Source organism: Mobula hypostoma, chromosome 12, assembly GCF_963921235.1.
Source record: "Mobula hypostoma chromosome 12, sMobHyp1.1, whole genome shotgun sequence".
Classification (NCBI taxonomy): domain Eukaryota; kingdom Metazoa; phylum Chordata; class Chondrichthyes; order Myliobatiformes; family Myliobatidae; genus Mobula; species Mobula hypostoma.
The window spans coordinates 113,671,460-113,691,756 of record NC_086108.1 but is presented as its reverse complement, the minus strand read 5'-3'; the positions used below and the strand labels follow the sequence as shown (position 1 = coordinate 113,691,756).

General features: G+C 42.2%; 1 protein-coding gene across 1 annotated transcript in view; it reads left to right on the top strand.

Annotated features, from left to right (window-relative positions):
- The window catches only part of msh4 (mutS homolog 4), a 256,979-nt gene that overhangs the window by 211,107 nt on the left and 25,575 nt on the right, over positions 1-20,297 (top strand). Inside the window, exons 13-16 of the mRNA XM_063063470.1 lie at positions 495-598; positions 2,694-2,818; positions 12,834-13,034; positions 19,294-19,412. Coding sequence (XP_062919540.1) covers positions 495-598; positions 2,694-2,818; positions 12,834-13,034; positions 19,294-19,412 — 549 coding nt within the window. The remainder of the gene's footprint in view (positions 1-494; positions 599-2,693; positions 2,819-12,833; positions 13,035-19,293; positions 19,413-20,297) is intronic.

Sequence of the window (20,297 nt, the reverse complement as noted above, 5' to 3'; positions counted from 1 at the left end):
AAAAATCTCATTCGTAATATTCCTTTGCAAATAGTCTTACTCAGTGTTTGTAATATTCCAGTACAATAGAGAATGCAGTCCAGAATATGACTGAATTGCTTTGGGATTTTCTGCAGCTACTTGTGCTTGAAGCAGTTATTTTCCATTCCAAAAGGCTGTTCCCATTTGTCACAACTGAATTAATCATTTCATATTAAATCCAGTTGACACAGAGGCAGCAAAGATCCAACAAAGAGATGTTCAGCTATGCAGTATCTAGCCATTTTAACTTAAAGATTAGCTTTATTTGTCACGTGTACATCGAAACATATGGTAAAACGTATAAACTCCTTACAGACAGTAGCAGGAATCAAACTTATATTTGTTGGCACTGAAAAGTGTTATACTAACTGCTATGTCAGCTGCACCAGGCTGTGTGGCATTTATAAGTGGCTTGGTCTTCCTCATGCCCACTCTGACATGACCCTTTGTCTCATTTGTGCTTTTCTGTACAGGTCACCGTTCTGAAGAATACCTACAACTTCACCACTGCCGACCTAATTAAAATGAATGAACGGTGCCAAGAATCTTTGAGGGAAATTTACCACATGACTTATCTGTAAGGAGATTACAAATATTCATAAAACATATTCTTCAAAAAAAATCCTTGGATATTCTGTTATTGAGGGTCATTTGATCAAGACTACTTAAACTAAGAATGGAAGTTTGTCACTGGGTGGCAGTTATAGATTGTAGTTACAGAGTCACAGAGTCACAGAACACTGCAGCACAGGAACAGTCCCTTTAGTCTGTATTATCTGTGCTGAGCTTACTCTGCCTAAGTCTCATCAACCAGCACCTGGACCATACCCCTCCCATCCACGTACTCACCCAAGCTTTTCTTAAATGTTGAAATTGAAACCACATCCACTACTTCTGCCAGCTCATTCCACACTCGCTCCAACCTTTAAGTGAAGAAGTTCTCCCTCATGTTCCCCTTAAACATTTCACGTAGTTCTAATCTCACTCAACCTCCATGGAAAAAGCCTGCTTGAGTTTACTCTAACTATAACCCTCATAATTTTGTATACCTCGATCAAATCTTCCCTCATTCCTAACCTATTCAACTTTCCCTATAACTCAGGTCCTCAAATCCCGGCAACATCCTTGTACATTTTCTCTGACTTTTCCAAGCATATTGATATCTTTTCTGTAGGTAGCTGAACAGAACTGAAACAATACTCCAAATTTGGCCTCACCAGTGGATCGGTTGTTGGCCCTCTTGTCCATGGGGCAGGATCTCCGATCATGTAATTTGAGGCTGACAATCTCAGTGGATTGTTAAAGCCTAGTATCACTAACAGCTTGAAATTTTTTGGATGTGCTACTAATCTGAGGCATTGTTCATGCCCTCATGTAGCTAGAACCCATCTCATACCACTATTCCAAACAAAGCAAAGGGTGTTCTGGCCCATACTTAGGTCTGAAATGATATCCAGAAAATGCTTGTTTGTAGGATCTGCAGTTGAATAAATGGGCTCCCAGTTTCTCTCCAGTGTGGTGAATTCTACTTCTTAAAACAGATTGTTTATTTCTTTTTATTTAGAGATACAGCAATGGTAACAGGCCCTTCTGGTCTAACTAGCCCGTGCCATCTGTTACACTTATGTGACCAATTAACCTACTAACTAAATATCTTCGGAACGTGGGACTAAACCAGAGTATCCGGAGAAAACCCATGCAGTCATGGGGAGAACGTACAAACTCCTTTCAGGCAGTGGCGGAGATTGACCCTGGTCCGCCAGTGCTGTAATAATGTTATGCTAACCACTACGCTACTGTGCTGCCCTAGTGTTTCATTGATTGTAAAGTGTGACTATTTAAAATGCCAATATCTCTCATCATAGAAACCATAAAAAAATACAATGATGAGACTCATACAGCACAGAAATAGGCCCTTCAGCGCATATGATCAGCTACAAACATCAAAGGCCTATTTACATTAACACACAATTGTCCCCACAAGCCCAACTAGTCCCCTTAGGTCCTTCCACTCACCTACAATTAGCCTACCAATGAACATGTGTCTGGGATGTGGAAGGGAAAGTAGTACCAAGAGCAAGCCTGTCAAGTCTTCACCCAGCTAAAAGGATTCACCTACTGCTCGTTCCAGACTCATCACCTGTAGCCTATTTAATTAACCCCTGTTCTCAGCCACAGTACTTGGTCACTCATTGAACCACTGGGACTCAGCCAGTGGCTTCGAGCTTTCACTTTCCCTGCCTAAAATCTACCTTGTTGCCTGATGTGTTTGGTTTCTGTTCTCACTTGTTTTGTGGCCCCTTATGGTCTATTAGTAAAGTTATCGTTCCTTACTGAGTTATTTCTGCTATTCTGCTTTTGACTCGAGCCTCATCTCTATTAAGTGGCAAAACCCTTGTGGTCTCAGGGAGGTGGTACAAACTTTGCACAGACTTTGCACAGGGAGGTCAGATTAAGGGTGAGTCACTGGAGCTGTGAGCTGACAGCTCTACTACTGCCTGCTGCACCGTTGTGATGCTCAATAACTGGCGGCAAATTATCTATTCATTCAGTTTAAGTTGACTTAAGTCAGGACCCTATCAATGTGCTTAATGTTACACATTTTTCACAGACTCTTCGGTTAGAAAATTTTTAATTGTTGGCATTAAAGAAACATTTTTGACTTTCTTTAGGGTGGTTTGCAAACTCCTGGCCAAAATCTACAAACACATCCATTGCCTGTATAAGCTGTCTGATGCAGTCTCTATGTTGGACATGTTACTATCTTTTGCGCATGTCTGCACACTTTCTGATTACGGTAAGGTCTTTATCAATATGGAAAGCAAATTGGGCCATATATTTCAAGCAATTATATAAGTTCAGTTGTCATTAATTATCTGGCAATTAACTAAGCTCTGCATCTGTTTCTGTTTTGATAATGTTAAAGACCAGATGACATACAAGCTGAATTACCCTTTGGCTCGTCAAATCTGCACTGCCATTCTATTATGGCTGATTTATTATCTCTCTCAACCTCATTCTCCTAACTTCTTCCTGTAATTTTTGACACCCTGACTAATCAAGAACCTATCACATCTGCTTTAACTATATTGGATGACTAGGCCTCCACAGCCAGTGCCAGCGAACAATGAGACCATTGGCGATGTCTGGCAGGCAGTTCATGAGCTGCTTTAACTTATCTCAAATATGATTCTGCTACTAAGCTATGTGCGATTGGAACCTATGATTTATATTTTTATGGTGTGTTTTCGAGCTGATTGTGTTTTCCTGCACTTTGCTCTCTCTGAGGGAGTTTGGTGAGATGTGAAGCGAAATGTACGGTCTGATGGCCTGGATGCAGCTTGTGAGTCCCTGATTGACTCAATTGCTTCTCTCTGAGGCATCAAGCAAGGGTGAGGGTTGATGTCAACAAAGATGAGAACAGAGTGCAGGCAAGTGTTTGGCGCCATCTGCCTGTATTTGGTCGGTCATAGTCTTTCTCTCACTAGCTGCTGTCAGAGGAAAATGCAGCAGTACTTTGTTCCACATTGTGAGGATTGAGTGGCAAGGCTTGTAGCTGTGGACTCGTTTTGGGGACTTTGAGGTTCACGTTGCATGTGTTTCTGGATTCTGGTTCCTTTTTTTTTGCTGTTTTTGAGAGGTTGATTGTCGTGATTGGTGCGGACTGGGGTACCTTGTTGAAGACTGGCTACGCAGCCTGCAGTTGGCTTGAGGTGCTGAACTGAACTAAGATGAATATTCAACTCCTGGTTTGATGTTTGACATTCTATGTTGTTCGCTCGCTTTTTGCTGCTTGTGCATCTTAATCCTTTTTCACACGTTAAGTGTTTGATGTTTTCCTTGAACGGGTTCCATGGTGTTTCTTTGTTTTGTGGCTGCCTGTGGGAGGACAAATCTCAGAGTTGTGTTCTGTACACATACTTTGAATCTTTGAATCAGAGCCGGCTATGCAATGAATTCCACAGATTCACCACTTTCTGCTTAGGGATTCCTCCTCATCTCTGTTCTAAGTGACATCCCTCTATTCTTAGGCTGTACACTCTGGACCTAGACTCCCTCACTATAGAAAGTCCCTCTCCACATCCACTCGATCTGAGCCTTTCAATATTCAAAAGGATTTATGAAATCTCCCCTCATTCTTCTAAACGCCAGTGAGTACAGGCCCACGGTCATCAAATGTCCTTCATAAAACTAACTAAATTGGGGACATTCTTTCTAGAAAAGAGAAAAATGAGACATCAGCTGGTATGAAGAGCTCAGAATTATAAAAAGTTTCAAAGAAAAGTTCTATACAAGATATTTGTGGGCTAGGCTAGTTCAGGAATTGTAAATACTATGCTGTACATTTATTTCTACCCCATATATTGACGTCCACTCTTTGTTGATCAAATAATGTAATTCTGGTCTATTTCTCTATTTGTTCTCACCCAGCATCTTCTGTTTGGAATAATTCTCATGCATTGACATCTTACACATTTGATGTTTCCTCGCTTGTCAGCTTGGAAAGCATGTGCTGTTGCTGTAGGCATAATAAAATGTCAACGGGTGAAATCATGCACAGAGCATGGAATAAATACGCATCAGCTTCAACTTATGTGAGACTGGGAGCTCTGGAGAGGTTGATTATGGCTAGAATTAACTCCCGTCTCAACAAAGACCTGGACCCACAGCAATTTGCCTATCGCCACAATAGGTCTACGGCCAATTCCATAAGACCATAAGATGTAGGAGCAGAAGTAGGCCATTCGGCCCATCGAGTCTGCTCCACCATTCAGTCATGGGCTGATCCAATTATTCCAGTCATCTCCACTCCCCTGCCTTCACCCCATACCCTTTGATGCCCTGGCTAATCAAGAGCTTATCTATCTCTACCTTAAATGCACCCAATGACTTGCCCTCCACAGCCACTTGTGGCAACAGATTCCACAGATTTACCACCCTCTGACTAAAGTAATTTCTCTGCATCTCAGTTTTAAATGGATGTCCTTCAATCCTGAAGTTGTGCCCTCTTGCCCTAAAATCCCCGACCATGGGAAATAACTTTGCCATATCTAACCTGTTCAGGCCTTTTAACATTCAGAATGTTTCTATGAGATCCCCCCCTCATTCTCCTGAACTCCAGGGAATACAGCCCAAGAGCTGCCAGATGTTCCTCCTACAGTAACCCTTTCATTCCCTGGAATCATTCTTGTGAATCTTCTCTGAACCCTCACCAATCTGAGTATATCCTTTCTAAAATAAGGAGCCCAAAGAATATACTGACATTGAAAAGGGTTCAGAGAAGATTCACAAGAGTGATTCCAGGATTGATGCAAATAATTCGATCTCATTGGCTCTTCACGTGGCCTTGGATCACCTGGACAATACAAATGCCTATATTAGGATGCTGTTTATTGACTACAGTTCAGTGTTTAACATGATCATTCCTACAGTTCTGATCAAAAAGTTCCAGAAATTGTACCTCCCTCTGAAACTCGATCTTTGACTTCCTAACTGGAAGACCACAATCTGTGGGGATCAGAAGTAACATCTCCTCACCGACAATCAACACTGGTGCACATCAGGTATGTGTGCTTAGCCCACTGCTCTACTCTCTCTACACCCATGTCTACGTGACTAGGCCTAGCTCAAATGCCATCTATGAATTTACTGATGAAACAACTATAGCTGGCAGAATTTCAGATGGTTTCAGAAGGGCGTACAGGAGCGAGAAATACCAGTTAGTTGAATGGTGTCGCAACAACCACCTTACACTCAACGTCAGTAAGGCCAAAGAGTTGATTGTGGACTTCAGGAAAAGTAAGATGAGGGATCAGAAGTGGAGAGAGTGAGCAATTTCAAGTTCCTGTGTGTCAAGATCTCTGAGGGTCTTACTTGAACCCGACATACTGATGCAGCTATAAAGAAGGCAAGACAGCGACTATATTTCATTAGGAGTTTGAAGAGATTTAGTTTGTCAACAAATACACTCAAAAACCATGGAGAGCATTCTGACAGGCTGCATCACTCTTCAGAGTTTGAGGAGATTTGGTAAGTCACCAAAGGACACTCGCAAATTTCTACAGATGTACCATGGAGAGCATTTAACTAGCTACAACACTGTCTGGGGAGGGGTGCTATTGCATAGGATTGAAGTAAACTGCAGAGAGTTGTAAACTCAGTCAGCTCCTTCATGGGCACTAGCTGCCATAGTATCCAGGACATGCCTCAAAAAGGCAGCATCCATCATTGAGGACAGCATCACCCAGGTGATGCCTTGCTACCATCAGAAAGGAGATCCAGAATCCTGAAGGCACACTGTCAATGATTCAGGAACAGCTTCTTCCCCTCTGCCATCTCAGAATCAAAATAGGTTTACTATCACCAGCATGTGCTGTGAAATTTGTTAACTTAGCAGCAGCAGTTCAATGCAATACATATATAGAAGAAAAAAAAACAATAAAATAATAATTAATAAGAAAATCAATTACAGTATACTTATATTGAATAGATTAAAAGTTGTGCAAAAAAGCAAGTAATATACTGTATATTAAAAAAGTGCGGTAGTGTTCATGGGTTTAATGTACGTTTAGAAATAAGATGGCAGAGGGGAAGGAGCTGTTTCTGAATCGCTGAGTGCGTGCCTTTTACCTGATGGTAACAGTGAGAAAAGGGCATGCCCTGGGTGCTGGAGGTCTTTAATAATGGACACTGCCTTTCTGAGACACTGCTCCTTGAAGATGTCCTGGGTACTTTGTAGGCTAGTGCCCAAGATGGAGCCGACTAAATTTACAACCCTCTGCAGCTCAGTACTGTGCAGTAGCCCCCATACCTGACAGCGATGCAGCCTGTCAGAATGCTCTCCACGGTGCATCTATAGAGGTTATAGAGTACATTTGTTGACATACCAAATCTCTTCAACCTCCTAATGAAGTATAGTCACTGTCTTGCCTTCTTTATAACTGCACTGATATCTTGGGACCAGGTTAGGTCCTCAGAGATCTTGACATCGAGGAACTTGAAAATGCTCGCTCTCTCCACTTCTGATCCCTCTGTGAGGATTGGTATGTGTTCCTTCGTCTTACCCTTCCTGAAGTCCACAATCAGCTCTTTTGTCTTACTGACATTGAGTGTAAGGTTATTGCTGCGACACCACTCCAATAGTTGGCATATCTCATCACCACCTCAGATACGCCCTCTCGTCACCACCTCAGATTCTATCAACAATGGTTGTATCGTCAGCAAATTTATAGATGGTATTTGAGCTATGCCTAGCCACACAGTCATGGGCATAGAGTAGAGCAGTGGACGCTACTGATTTCTGAATGGACACTGACCCCATGAACACTATCTCACCACTTTTTTTATTTCTATTTTTGCGTTACTTATTTAATTAATTTAACATATATAAAATTAATTTATGTTTTCTCTGTATTATTTAGGCATTGTAGTAGACAAAAAATTTCACAATATATGACAGTGATATTAAACCTGATTCTGATTGTGAAATGATAGAGGAAAGTCATCACTAACCAAGGTAACAAAAGAAAATTCAAGAATTAAAAGTAAAGGCATTGAGGCTACTGAATGAAAGAAGAACACAAAGAAATACAAGTTGAAATTGATGTCAGACATAATATGCTGAATTAGGCAAATTTCAGAATAAAGAAGAAAATATTAACATCAAGAGTGATGCAACCAACATAATATGTCCTTAATTGGTGAAGATACTGCGCATTTGATAAATGATGTTGATAAAGCCAATCCAAGCATAGGTTAACAAATGTAGAGTTTAACAAAGTAGACTTTGGAAAGCTTTACAGTGGAATTAGATATTGACATTAGTCCCATCAGTGACTGATTTTTATAGTTTAGACTGTGGCACAAGTTCAGATGCATGCAGCATTGTGGAGAAAGTTTATCCATAGATACTTCAAATCTGAATGACCAACTAAGAATTTATGCAATAATCTAATTGATATAGTTTAATATAGACAAGATTGCCATTTTCTTGAAATATACACCAGATAAAACCTACCGTGCCAAAGGCCAGGATGCAGTTAGGAAACAACTAAAAGATGATGCCACTTACCATTGTCACATACATGGTCAAAACTAAAAGCCTCTGGTTTGTTATTCAAGATGTCACTAAAGTCAAGGTGTTTTAATTATGTCCACCATTTGTGTTCCTGATTGTTTGCTGTACATTTATGTTAACTTTCTGTGAACTGTATACAAGAATGGCCAGATTTTTCCATGCAACAGTCTTTTAGTTTCTAACTACCATAAAATATTCCAATATTCTTGTATTTTCTGCCAAATTAGATGTTCACATATTTCCATGTTATGTTCCATCTGCCTTGTATCTGCCCATTAGCTTGCCTGTATCACTGAAGCCTTTGCATTCTCCTCACAACCCACACTGGCATCCAGAACAGACACAAGAGACTGCAGATGGTGGAATCTGGAGCAACAAACAATATGCAGTAGGAATTCACTGGGTTGAGTAGCATCCGTGGGAGGAAACATACATCAGGAGCTTTCAGAAAGAAGTGGGATAAATACTGAGAAGCGGTAGGGTGGAAAGACAGCTAATGTAGAAAGAGCATGCGTGAACTGAGCCAAATGTATTGAGCTCACTCAGAGAATATGTATCTGAATGTCAGCTCTCATTACAATAATTAATATGGAATGTATTGATAGTCTTTACAGAGATGTTATTAGGAAATGTCATTCTCCAGCAACTTATTCCTATTTTTCTCCCAAATGGACAGAAGTTCTTTCACCTACAAACTCAATAAGAAAAGAAGTTACACCTGCTTTTGGCGCGTATATATCCTATAACAGGAATTTTTAACATTTTCCGAAGTGTTTTTACCCATTTCCAACAGAAATCCTGTTCATCCTCTAGCAATTCCGCTTACGGTAGGAAACTTTGTCACATGGTGTGAGCAGAATTATCTGCAGCTTAATGTGAAAAAGACTAAGGAGCTGGTGGTAGACCTGAGGAGAGCTAAGGTATCGGTGACCCCTGTTTCCATCCAGGGGGTCAGTGTGGACATGGTGGAGGATTACAAATACCTGGGAATACGAATTGACAATAAACTGGACTGGATCAAAGAACACTGAGGCTGTCTACAAGAAGGGTCAGAGCTGTCTCTATTTCCTGGGGAGACTGAGGTCTTTTAACATCTGCCGGACGATGCTGAGGATGTTCTATGAGTCTGTGGTGGCCAGTGCTATCATGTTTGCTGTTGTGTGCTGGGGCAGCAGGCTGAGGGTGGCAGACACCAACAGAATCAACAAACTCATTCGTAAGGCCAGTGATGTTGTGGGGATGGAACTGGACTCTCTCACGGTGGTGTCTGAAAAGAGGATGCTGTCTAAGTTGCATGCCATCTTGGTCAATGTCTCCCATCCACTACATAATGTACTGGGTGGGCACAGGAGTACATTCAGCCAGAGACTCATTCCACCGAGATGCAACACTGAGCGTCATAGGAAGTCATTCCTGCCTGCGGCCATCAAACGTTACAACTCCTCCCTTGGAGGGTCAGACACCCTGAGCCAACAGGCTGGTCCTGGACTTACTTCATAATTTACTGGCATAATTTACATATTACTATTTAACTATTTATGGTTCTATTACTATTTATTATTTATGGAGCAACTGTAACGAAACCCAATTTCCCCTGGGATTAATGAGGTATGACTAGGACTATGTTAATGGGCACCACAGTAGCTAGCAGTTAGCGTTATCTATTTTAGTTAACTAACTTTTAGTTCAGGGCTTCGGGGTTCGGAGTTCAATTTCCATGCAGTCTGTAAGGAGTCTCGGTGTGTCCTCCCTGTGAATGCATGGATATCCCCAGGTGCTCCAGTTTTCTCCCACATGATGTGCTGTTTAGTAAATGAATTGCTTTTGTAAATTGGTGTTTATTTCAGGTGGGGTGAAATAATTAGGCTGTTGGGTAGTGCAGCACTCTAGGCTGAAAGGGCTTTTCTGTGCTGTATCTCTAAATTAAATAAATAACATTTTAAAAAATCACACTAATTGTTGTGTGTTCCCATGACAACTTTTCTGTACTACATGATATCAATGTGTTGTCTGTTTTTGATTTAACAACAGATATTTATGACAAATGGGATTTGATGTTCATGAGAGTGAACTAAGACACAAGAATGCAGCAGTTAGAAGCATAGAAAACCTACAGCACAATACAGGCCCTTCGGCCCACAAAGCTGTGTCGAACCTGTCCTTACCTTAGAACTACTTAGGCTTACCCATAGCCCTCTATTTTTCTAAGCTCCACGTATCCATCCAGGAGTCTCTTAAAAGATCCCATCGTTTCCTCCTCCACCACCACCGCTAGCAACCCATTCCATGCACTCATCACTCTCTGTGTTAAAAAAAACTTACCCCGACATCTCCTCTGTACCTACGTCCAAGCACCTTAAAACTATGCCCTGTCATGCCAGCCATTTCAGCCCTGGGAAAAAGCCCCTGACTATCCACATGATCAATGCCTCTCATTATCTTGTACACCTCTATCAGGTCACCTCTTATCCTCCGTCGCTCCAAAGAGAAAAGGCCAAGTTCACTCAACCTATTCTCATAAGGCATGCTCCCCAATCCAGGCAACATCCTCGTAAGTCTCCTCTGCACCCTTTCTATGGTTTCCACATCCTTCCTGTAGTGAGGTGACCAGAATTGAGCACAGTACTCCAAGTGGGGTCTGACCAGGGTCCTATATAGCTGCAACATTACCTCTCAGCTCTTAAACTCAATACCACGATCGATGAAGGCTAATGCTCTGTATGTCTTCTTAACCACAGAGTCAACCTGCATAGCAGCTTTGAGTGTCCTATGGACTAGGACCCCAAGATTCCTCTGATCCTCCACACGGCCAAGAGTCTTGCCATTAATGCTATATTCTGTCTTCAAATTTGATCTTCTGAAATGAACCAATTCACATTTATCTGGAGTGAACTCCATCTGCCACTTCTCAGCCCAGTTTTGCATCCTGTCAATGCCCGCTGTAACCTCTGACAGCCTTCCACACTATCCACAACACCCCCAACCTTTGTGTCATCAGCAAATTTACTAATCCATCCCTCCACTTCCTCATCCAGGTCATTTATAAAAATCATAAAGAGTCGGGGTCCCAGATCAGATCCATGAGGCACATCACTGGTCACAGACCTCCATGTAGAATATGACCCGTCTACAACCACTCTTTGCCTTCTGTGGGCAAGCTAGTTCTGGATCCACAAAGCAATGTCCCCTTGGATCCCATGCCTCCTTACTTTCTCAATAAGTCTTGTATGGGATACCTTATCAAATGCCTTGCTGAAATCCATATACACTACATCTATGGCTCTACCTTCATCAATGTGTTTAGTCACATCTTGAAAAAATTCAATCAGGCTTGTAAGGCATGACCTGCCTTTGACAAAGCCATGCTGACTATTCCTAATCATATTATGCTTCTCCAAATGTTCATAAATCCTGCCTCTCAGGATCTTCTCCAACAACTTATCAACCAGTGAAGTAAGATTCACTGGCCTATAATTTCCTGTGCTATCCCTACTCCTTTTCTTGAATAAGGCAGCAACATCCGCAATCCTCCACACCTCCAGAACCTCTCCCGTCCTCGTTGATGATGCAAAGATCATTGTCAGGGGCTCAGCAATCTCCTCCCTCGCTTCCCACAGTAGCCTAGGGTACATCCCATCCAGGCCCAGTGACTTATCCAACTAAATGCTTTCCAAGAGCTCCAGCACTTCCTCTTCCTTAATATGTTCATACTCAAGCTTCTCAGTCTGCTGCAAATCATCTGTACAATCGTCAAAATTCTTTTCCGTAGTAAATACTGAAGCAAAGTATTCATTAAGTACCTCTGCCATCTCCTCCGGTTCCATACACACTTTTCCACTGTCACACTTGATTGATCCTATTCTCTCATGTCTCATCCTCTTGCTATTCACATATTTGTAGAATGCCTTGGGGTTTTCCTTAATCCTGTCTGCCAAGGCCTTCTCATGGCCCCTTCTGGTTCTCCTAATTTCATTCTTAAACTCCTTCCTGCTAGCCTTATAATCTTCTAGATCTCTATCATTACCTAGTTTTTTTTAACCTTTCATTAAATTAAAGAGCCCCTGCTAGGTTATTTGTTTTATTTCCCTGAACTGGCGTGGATAACTTCACTCACCTGAACTGTGAACTGATTCTACAATCTACGGACTCATTTTCAAGGATTCTACAAATTCATCATCTTCGTATTATTTTGTTTTAATTTGTACAAATTATCATCTTTTACAGATTGGTAGTTTCAGTCTTTGTTATGGATAGTTTTTCCTAAATTTTATTTCTTTTTCCTGTAAATCTCTGCAAGAGAATGTATCTTAAGATAGTATATGGTAATATATATATATATATTTTGATAATGAATCTGTCATGACTTTTCTGACTTCGACTCATGCACATTATGTTGTAAGTCCTGCCTTTTGCACTGTCAAAGATTGGGTCACACTCCCTAACACTGTCATCTAATCCTACCTCTTGCTGACTGCTTTCCTCGCTTTCCTCAGTTTCCCCTCTGTTCAGTTTTCTGCTCTCTCATCAAACCTGATCTTTTCTGCTTATCTTCGTGGAAACCATTGAGGCTGGTAACTGAGCTGCTGAGTGTTCCAGTATTTTCTGTTTTAATTTCAGGTTTTCAGCATCCTTTTGTCTTTCAGGATGTTGCCATTGAACATGCACCATAGCTTTGAGCACATTGAAATGGGAGAATCTGACCGGATTTTAACTAATTGGTGTTTGTTTCGTCCAGTTCGTCCAGAGTTCACTGACACCGTGGCTATAAAGCAAGGGCGCCATCCGATTCTTGAAAAGATATCAATGGAGAAACCTGTTTCAAACAACACCTACATCTCTGAAGAAAACAACTTCATCATCGTCACAGGGCCAAACATGAGTGGAAAATCTACCTACCTGAAACAGATTGCTCTTTGCCAAATTATTGCCCAGATTGGTGAGTAGAAAACAACTGGAGTGAAATTGGCAGGATGCATAGGAGGTACTTGAATACCACACAGGTGCAACAGGAGTGTTCTGCGAGTGTGGAGTGGCATGGGAGTGGTGTTGGGTTAATGTTCACATGGCATTGATGGTGCTTAGGGTAATGTTGGACTGGGTGTGATGGTGGTTGGCCTAATGTTTGGCTGGGAATGACGGTGGTTGATTTTTCAAGCTTCTGGGTATATTTATTGAGGCCACAACTGGAGTACTGTGGGCACTTCTGATCACCATGCTATAGGAAGGGTGTGACTGCACAACAAAAGATGTAGAAGTTATTTGGGAAGTTATTGTCTGGTCTGAAACATTATTGATTGTGCTAACATAAGTTTCAAACAGAGAAGTTTGAAAACATGTCTGAGTCTATAAATTTTGGATGGGAGGAGAAAAAATAGAGGGGACCTGTTTCCCTGAGTGGGTAACAATCTGGGTGACAGTGAAAGAAACGTATGGCCAAAGCCCTTCCATTTGACTAATGCATTTAACCTGATGTCAGTCAAGGGCACTCTCTTGACTATATGATCTCCTTCTGTACTTTATCTCAGCGCAGCCCTGATGTCAGAGTGATGATCCCTGAGTGCACTACTTCAATGTTATCTGGATGTGGCAGTCAGTGCTGCTTTGATTCCTCAGTGTAGTTCCAGTGTTAGCCTATGTTCTCTCTCACTGCTAATATCAACACTGCACACAGTCATTAAGGCCCCATGTTGGCTTGGAATTACCATGATGCTGGTCTGATCATTCATTCTCAATAGCTGCTGGACTGTCCTAAAGTTCAAAGTTCAAAATCCAATGTTAATTTATTTACTTACCCTTCAGGGAAGAGGCTACGTACCATCCACACCAAGACCATTAGACTCAAACAGTTACTCCCCCCCCCCAAGCAGTAAGGCTGATCAACACCTCCATACACTAACTCCACCATTTTTATTATGTCAGTCACCTTATGTACTTTATGCATGTACGATCAATCTATGTATATAAGCTACTTTATGTATTTATATAACACACACAATATGTTGGAGGAACTCCACAGGCCAGGTAGCATCTATGGAAAAGAGTGAACGGGTGACTTTTCAGGCTGAAACCCTTCATCAGGACTGGAAAGAGAGGTGAGAAGTCAGAGTAAGAAGATAAGGGGAGGGGACGAAGAGTAAAAGGTAGTAAGTGATGGGTGAAACTGGGAGGGGTGGGTGAAGTAAAGTGCTGGGAAGTCAATTGGTGAAAGAGCTAAAGGGCTAGAGAAGGGGAAGTCTGATCGGACAGAAGGCCATGGGAGAAAGGGAAGGGGGAGGAACACCAGAGGGAGGTTATGGGCAGGTGCGGTGAGTACAATTACTGGAAGTTCAAGAAATTGATGTGCATTCCATCAGGTTTGAGGCTACCCTGGCAGAACATAAAGTGTTGCTCCTCTAACCTGAGTGTGGCCTCATCGTGATAGTAGAGGAGGTCTTGGGCTGATATGTCGGAATGGGAATCTCAGGTAGAATTGAAATCGGTGGCCATTGGGAGATCTTACTTCTTCTGGCGGACAGAGTGTAGGTGCCTGGTGAAATGGTCTCCCAATCTGCATCGGGTCTCACCGATATACAGGAGGCCACACTGGGAGCACTGGATGCAGTAGATGAATAAAGGTGAAGTATCACCTCATTTGGAAGGACTGTTTGGGCCCTGAATGGTAGTGAGTGAGGAGGTGTAGGGACAGGAGTGGCACTTGCTTCGCTTGCAAGGATAAGTGCTAGGAGGGAGATCAGTGGGGAGGAAGTCGCATAAGGAGTGATCCCTGTGGAAGCAGAAAGTTTTTTTTGGGGTGGGGGGGGGAAGATCTGCTTGGTGGTGGGACCCTGCTGGAGATGGCAGAAGTTGTGGAGACTTATGTGATGGACGCACAGGCTGGTGGAGTGGTAGGTGAGGACAAGAGGACCTCTATCTCTGGTGCGTGGGTGGATGGGATGAGGCCACATGTACACGAAATGGAAGAAATGCGGGTGAGGGCAGCATTGATGGTGGAGGAAGGAAAGCCCCTTTTGAAGAAGGAAGACATCTCATTAGTTCTGGAATGAAAAGTCTCATCCTGAGAGCAGATGTAGCAGAGACAGAGGAATTGAGAAAAGGGCATGGCATTTTGACAAATGACAAGGTGAGAAGCGGTATAGTCCAGGTAACTATGAGAATCAGTGGGTTTATAAAAAAATATCAGCAGATAAATTGTCTTCAGAGATAGATACAGAGAAATTGAGAAAGTGGAGGGAGTTGTCGGAAATGGACCAGGTAAATTTGAGGGCAGGGTGGAAATTGAAGAGAAAGTTGATGAAGTGGACGAGCTCGGCATGGTGCAGGAAGCAGCACCAAAGCAGTCGTCAATGTTGCATAGTAAAAGTTGGGGAGTCATATCAGTGTAGGCTTGGAACATAGACTGTTCCACATAGCCGCATGAAAAGACATAGCTGAGACCCATACCATTATCAATCTTGGGTAGGAGTTAGAAACTGAAGGTACAGATGGGAGAACTATGAGGTTGGTGACAGTGGATGGGATATCTCCAGACTTAATAATGTCAGTGATGATGCGGTGACAATGGCCTGGTGCTCCTTCGTGTGATCCTGTTCAAGGAATAAGTAAGAGGAGGTGTCTGAGAGTTGTTGCCTGGCCTCAGCACAGTAGAGGTCAGACAGCCAGACTACGACAGCACCCCCTTAATCTGTGAGTTTGATGGTGAGGTTAAGAATTGGAGAGAGGAATTGTAAAGTCGAGATAGTTGATGTATCGTCAGCTGTTAGCGATGAAAAGATCCACAGCAGGCGGAGCGGGGCCTTGAAAAGGAGGAGGGTTGAAGACTGTAGAAGGGGTTATCAGTGTGGGCTGTAGAGTCCTTGCCAAAGAAGTAGGCACAGAGACGGAGGCGGCGGAGTGGGTGCAGGGGGATAAAGGTGAGGCCCTTCCTGAGGACAGAATGTTCTGCCTCAGAAAGGGGAAGGTCAGTGGGAATTGTGAAGATCAGCACGGATGAGAGCTGTGATCAGAGTCAGAGGGGGAAGAGGTTGGTAGTGTCAGAGGAGAGGGTAGGGTTGGGATGTTCATGGAAAGTGGGGTGAGAAGGAAGATGTGTCTCTGCGGATCCAAGAGCTAGCGGTGGGACCTGAGAAGCGGGATTGTCTAGTAGTGGTAGGGGAAGGAGAGACTGAGGTTCCAGCATCAGCTGGTAAAGTGCCGGCCAGCAGGTGCTATTGGTGAAGGTCCAGGCTGTAGTTGGAGTTGGAAGTTGAGCAGTAGGCACACTGAAGGTGTCCCAGGTCTTTGGAACCTGCATTGATGGTGGGAGAGTCTGGGTTCTGAACCTGCTTAGCATTGTTAGAACCGTTGAGGTCGGAGCAGGGATTGCGTCCTGGGGACATGTGTGGCTGGTGGTGTTAGGACAGCAGGTTCTGTAGCCTGTAGACTGGCAATCTTCCAATCCTTGCTGGATGTGATAAAAACAAAGAACCAGCAATTAAAAGTGTAGATCCGAAGGAGGATAAAGTGTTGGACAGGTCCATTGCAGGTGGTGAAAAGAGAATCCTGCAGTTATGAAGCGACTGAAATAGAGGTACCAGATAAGCGTGACGCACAGAATGCAGCAGGCGAAGCAGTCATTTGTGGTCCTCTTGTTTGTTTATGGAGTTTTAAAAAATTGTCATTGTGTCTTTTTTTAATTTTTTGTGTTGCATCAGATCTGGAGTAACAAATATTTTGCTGTCCTTTACACCTGTGTATAAGAAATGACATTAAACAATCTTGACTCTTAAATTTTGAAGTACCTATATGTCACCATATAGTACTCTGAGATTCATTTCAAGTCAAGTTTGTTGTCATTTAAGTATATACATGTGTACTGTCAAACAAGACAGCATTTCTCTAGACCAGGGTGTAAAGCACAGTGGTACATATAAAACAAATATAACACAATAACTTCAGAAAGTAAGAATAAAATCTATAACTGAATTACACATAAATAAACAAAGTAAAGAGCATAAATTAAACATTGTAGGGTATGGAACAAATTAATGGCAGGAAGTTCAGAAGCCTCATGGCCTGCGGGAAGAAACTGTTTCCCATCCTGAATGTTCTTTATACATTGGAGTCTCCTGTCTTATGGTAGAAAATCAAAGAGGGTGCTGGATGTAAGAGTGGGATTCTTGATAAAACTAAGGCTCCTGTGTACATAGCACTCCTGATAAATGTCTCCAATAGGTGGTAGGAGACCCCTGTGATCCTCTCAGCCTTTTTTGCAGTCCTTTGTATGGAATTTGGGTCCAATGCTTGGCTTCTCCCATACCAGATGGATGTACAACTTGTCAGGATGCTCTCAATGGTGTTCCAGTAAAATTCAGTTAGGGAATGGTGGGTGAGCCTTACTTGCCTCATCTCCTTAGGAAGTGGAGGCGCTGCTGTGCTGCCTTGTTCAGGGAGGTGATATTGAGGGACCAGGTCAGGTCATCCGTGATGTGAACTCCCAAGAGCTTGGTGCACTTAACTGTCTCTATGGAGGAGCCATGTATTGGCAGAGGGGGATGGTTCATCATAACCTTCCTAAAAACCACAATCATTTCTCTGCTCTTGTCCTTTTCACACCAGTCCACAAGCGGCTGTACTCTGATGCATCGTTACTGATGAGTCCAATCATTGTCTCTTCTGCAAATTTGATGACATGGTTTGAACTGAGTCATGCATCAGCAGTGTGAACAGCAGCAAAATGAAGGCTTTCGGCTTGAAACATTGACTGTTTACTTTATTCCATAGATGCTGCCTGGCTTTCTGAGTTCCTCCAGCATTTTGTGTGTACTACTTTGATTTCCACCATCTGTGGATTTTCTAATATTTGCAGGTCTAGGTTTAATCACTTCTGGTAGCAAAACCAACATTTGTTGCAGGAATTCGCATTGCATTTTGCCTTCCTTAGCACCAGTTCAACCTACAAGTTAACCTTTTAGGGAATCCTGCACTAGAACTCCCATGGCCCTTTCCAACTCTGACTTTTGAATTTTCTCTGCATTTAGTAAATAGTTTATGCCTTTATTCTTTCTACCAAATGCATGATCATGTACCTTCCTACACTGTATTTCATCTGACACTTCTTTGCCCATTCTCCTGATCTGTATAAGTCCTCTGCAGACTTCTGGCTTCCTCAATACTACCTTACCCTCAGTCTATCTTTGTAAAGATTAAAAGCTTAAAGGTTTGGCACAACATTGTGTGCTGAAAGGCCAGTACTGTGCTATTTTCTATGAACCAGACTAGTATTGGAGTGATTGACTTAGAAGGAGAGGCTTGATAGGCTGGACCTTTTTTTTTACCTTTGGAGTGTAGGAAACTGAGGGATGACCTTTTAGAGGTTTATAAAATCTTGAGGGACATGAATAATGTGGTTGGTCACAATCTTTATCTTGGAGTAAGAATCTAAAACCATAGCTTTAAGATAAAAGGGGAACAATTTAAAAGGGATTTGATGGGCATCTCTTTTACTCAGAGGCTGCTGGGATATGGAAACTATGAGGAAGTGAAGCAGGTACAAGTACAATGTCTAAAAGATAGGATAGAAAATATTTAGAAGGATATGGGCCAGTTGCAGGCAAATATGACTACCTCAGATAAACATTTTGGTTAGCACGACCAAGTTTTGCTGAAGGGCCTACTTCCCCACTCCGACTGTACAACTTGATCAGTCTATGACTTGTTACCAAAGGGCAGTAGAAGTATGAAACTCACTACTGAAGGGAGTAATTGAGGCAGATAGAGTTGATGTATTTCAGGGAAAGTTGGAGACTTTATTTTTCTTTGGGGAGAGAGGGTCTGGACATCATTGGAATGGTGGAATTTGAAAGGTCTCTGGAATTTTAATCCAGGCCACTGGATTGCTGGTCAATTAACTAACCTACTGTACAAAGGGAGAAAGAAACAGAGCAGTTGAGATGAAGGTGAGCAGGAGGGGGACTCACTTGCAGCCTAAATACAAATAACCTTCTTTCCATGCAGTTAAAATAAAAGCGAAAGGCATTGCAATAAACATCATTAAAGCTCAAAGGTCCGGTGCGTCTTTTGGTATTGTGTATTGCACAGACATAGCAGGCTGAAGGGCCTCTTGCTGTGCTGCACCATGTTTTGTCTTTAAAAATTTATTTATTTGTGTTCTGAGGAATTTGATATGTTGATAAAGATTCCTGTTAATTCTCCACTAGGTTCCTTTGTTCCTGCTGAATACGCTTCATTCCGAATAGCTGACCAGATCTTCACCAGGATAGGTGTAGATGATGACATTGAAACCAACTCATCAACTTTCATGAAAGAGATGAAAGAGGTGCAGTTTTTTAAAAAAGATAATAGAATATCAGAATATTTTGAAGATGACATTTAACATTTATTGTAGAAATGTTAGAATGCCTAAAGTTCGAAGTAAACTTATTACTGTACTAAGGTATGCATATGTCACCATATACTACCCTGAGATTAATTTTGACTGTGCTTGCATTTTACTTTATAATCGAGGCTAATAGTCATGATGTACTGTAGAAGGACAGATACAATGTTAGAGGTATGTCGCTGCGATTGTAGTGAACCGCATGCCAAGGATGCTAGTAGGTTGCTGAGCCTTCTGCACTCTCTCTATCAACCAATTACTCTTTGAGTCAGAGGATGCAGGTTTTCTGCTAGATCTCTTCCTTTTCATTGGAGGAATGGTGGAACTTTCAATCCACAAACAACTTATGTTGTTGCAGGCATTTACAGGAAAATAAAGACTTTGTGAAAATTGAATTTGTGAAAAACTATGTATGGTAATATAGTAGTTAGCATAACACTTTTACATAGCCAGTGACCCATGTGACCACATGCTTTTCCTCTGGGTGCTCGGGTTTCCTCTTACAATTCAAAGTCTTACTGGTTAGTAGGTTAATCATGCTGGTTATTAAGTAAAATCTGTTGATATTGCAGAAACTTGTAAGATTAGTCAGCTCCATCATGGATACTAGCTTTGGTAGTATCCAAGCCATCTTCAGGGAGCGATGTCCTAGGAAGGCAGTGTCCATTATTAAGGATGTCCACCATCCAGGACATGCCTGTTTCTCATTGTTACTGTTGGGAAGGAGGTACAGAAGCCTGAAGGCAACACTCAGCGATTCAGGAACAGTTTCTTCCCCTCTGCCATCTGATTCCTAAATGGACATTGAACCCTTGGACACCACCT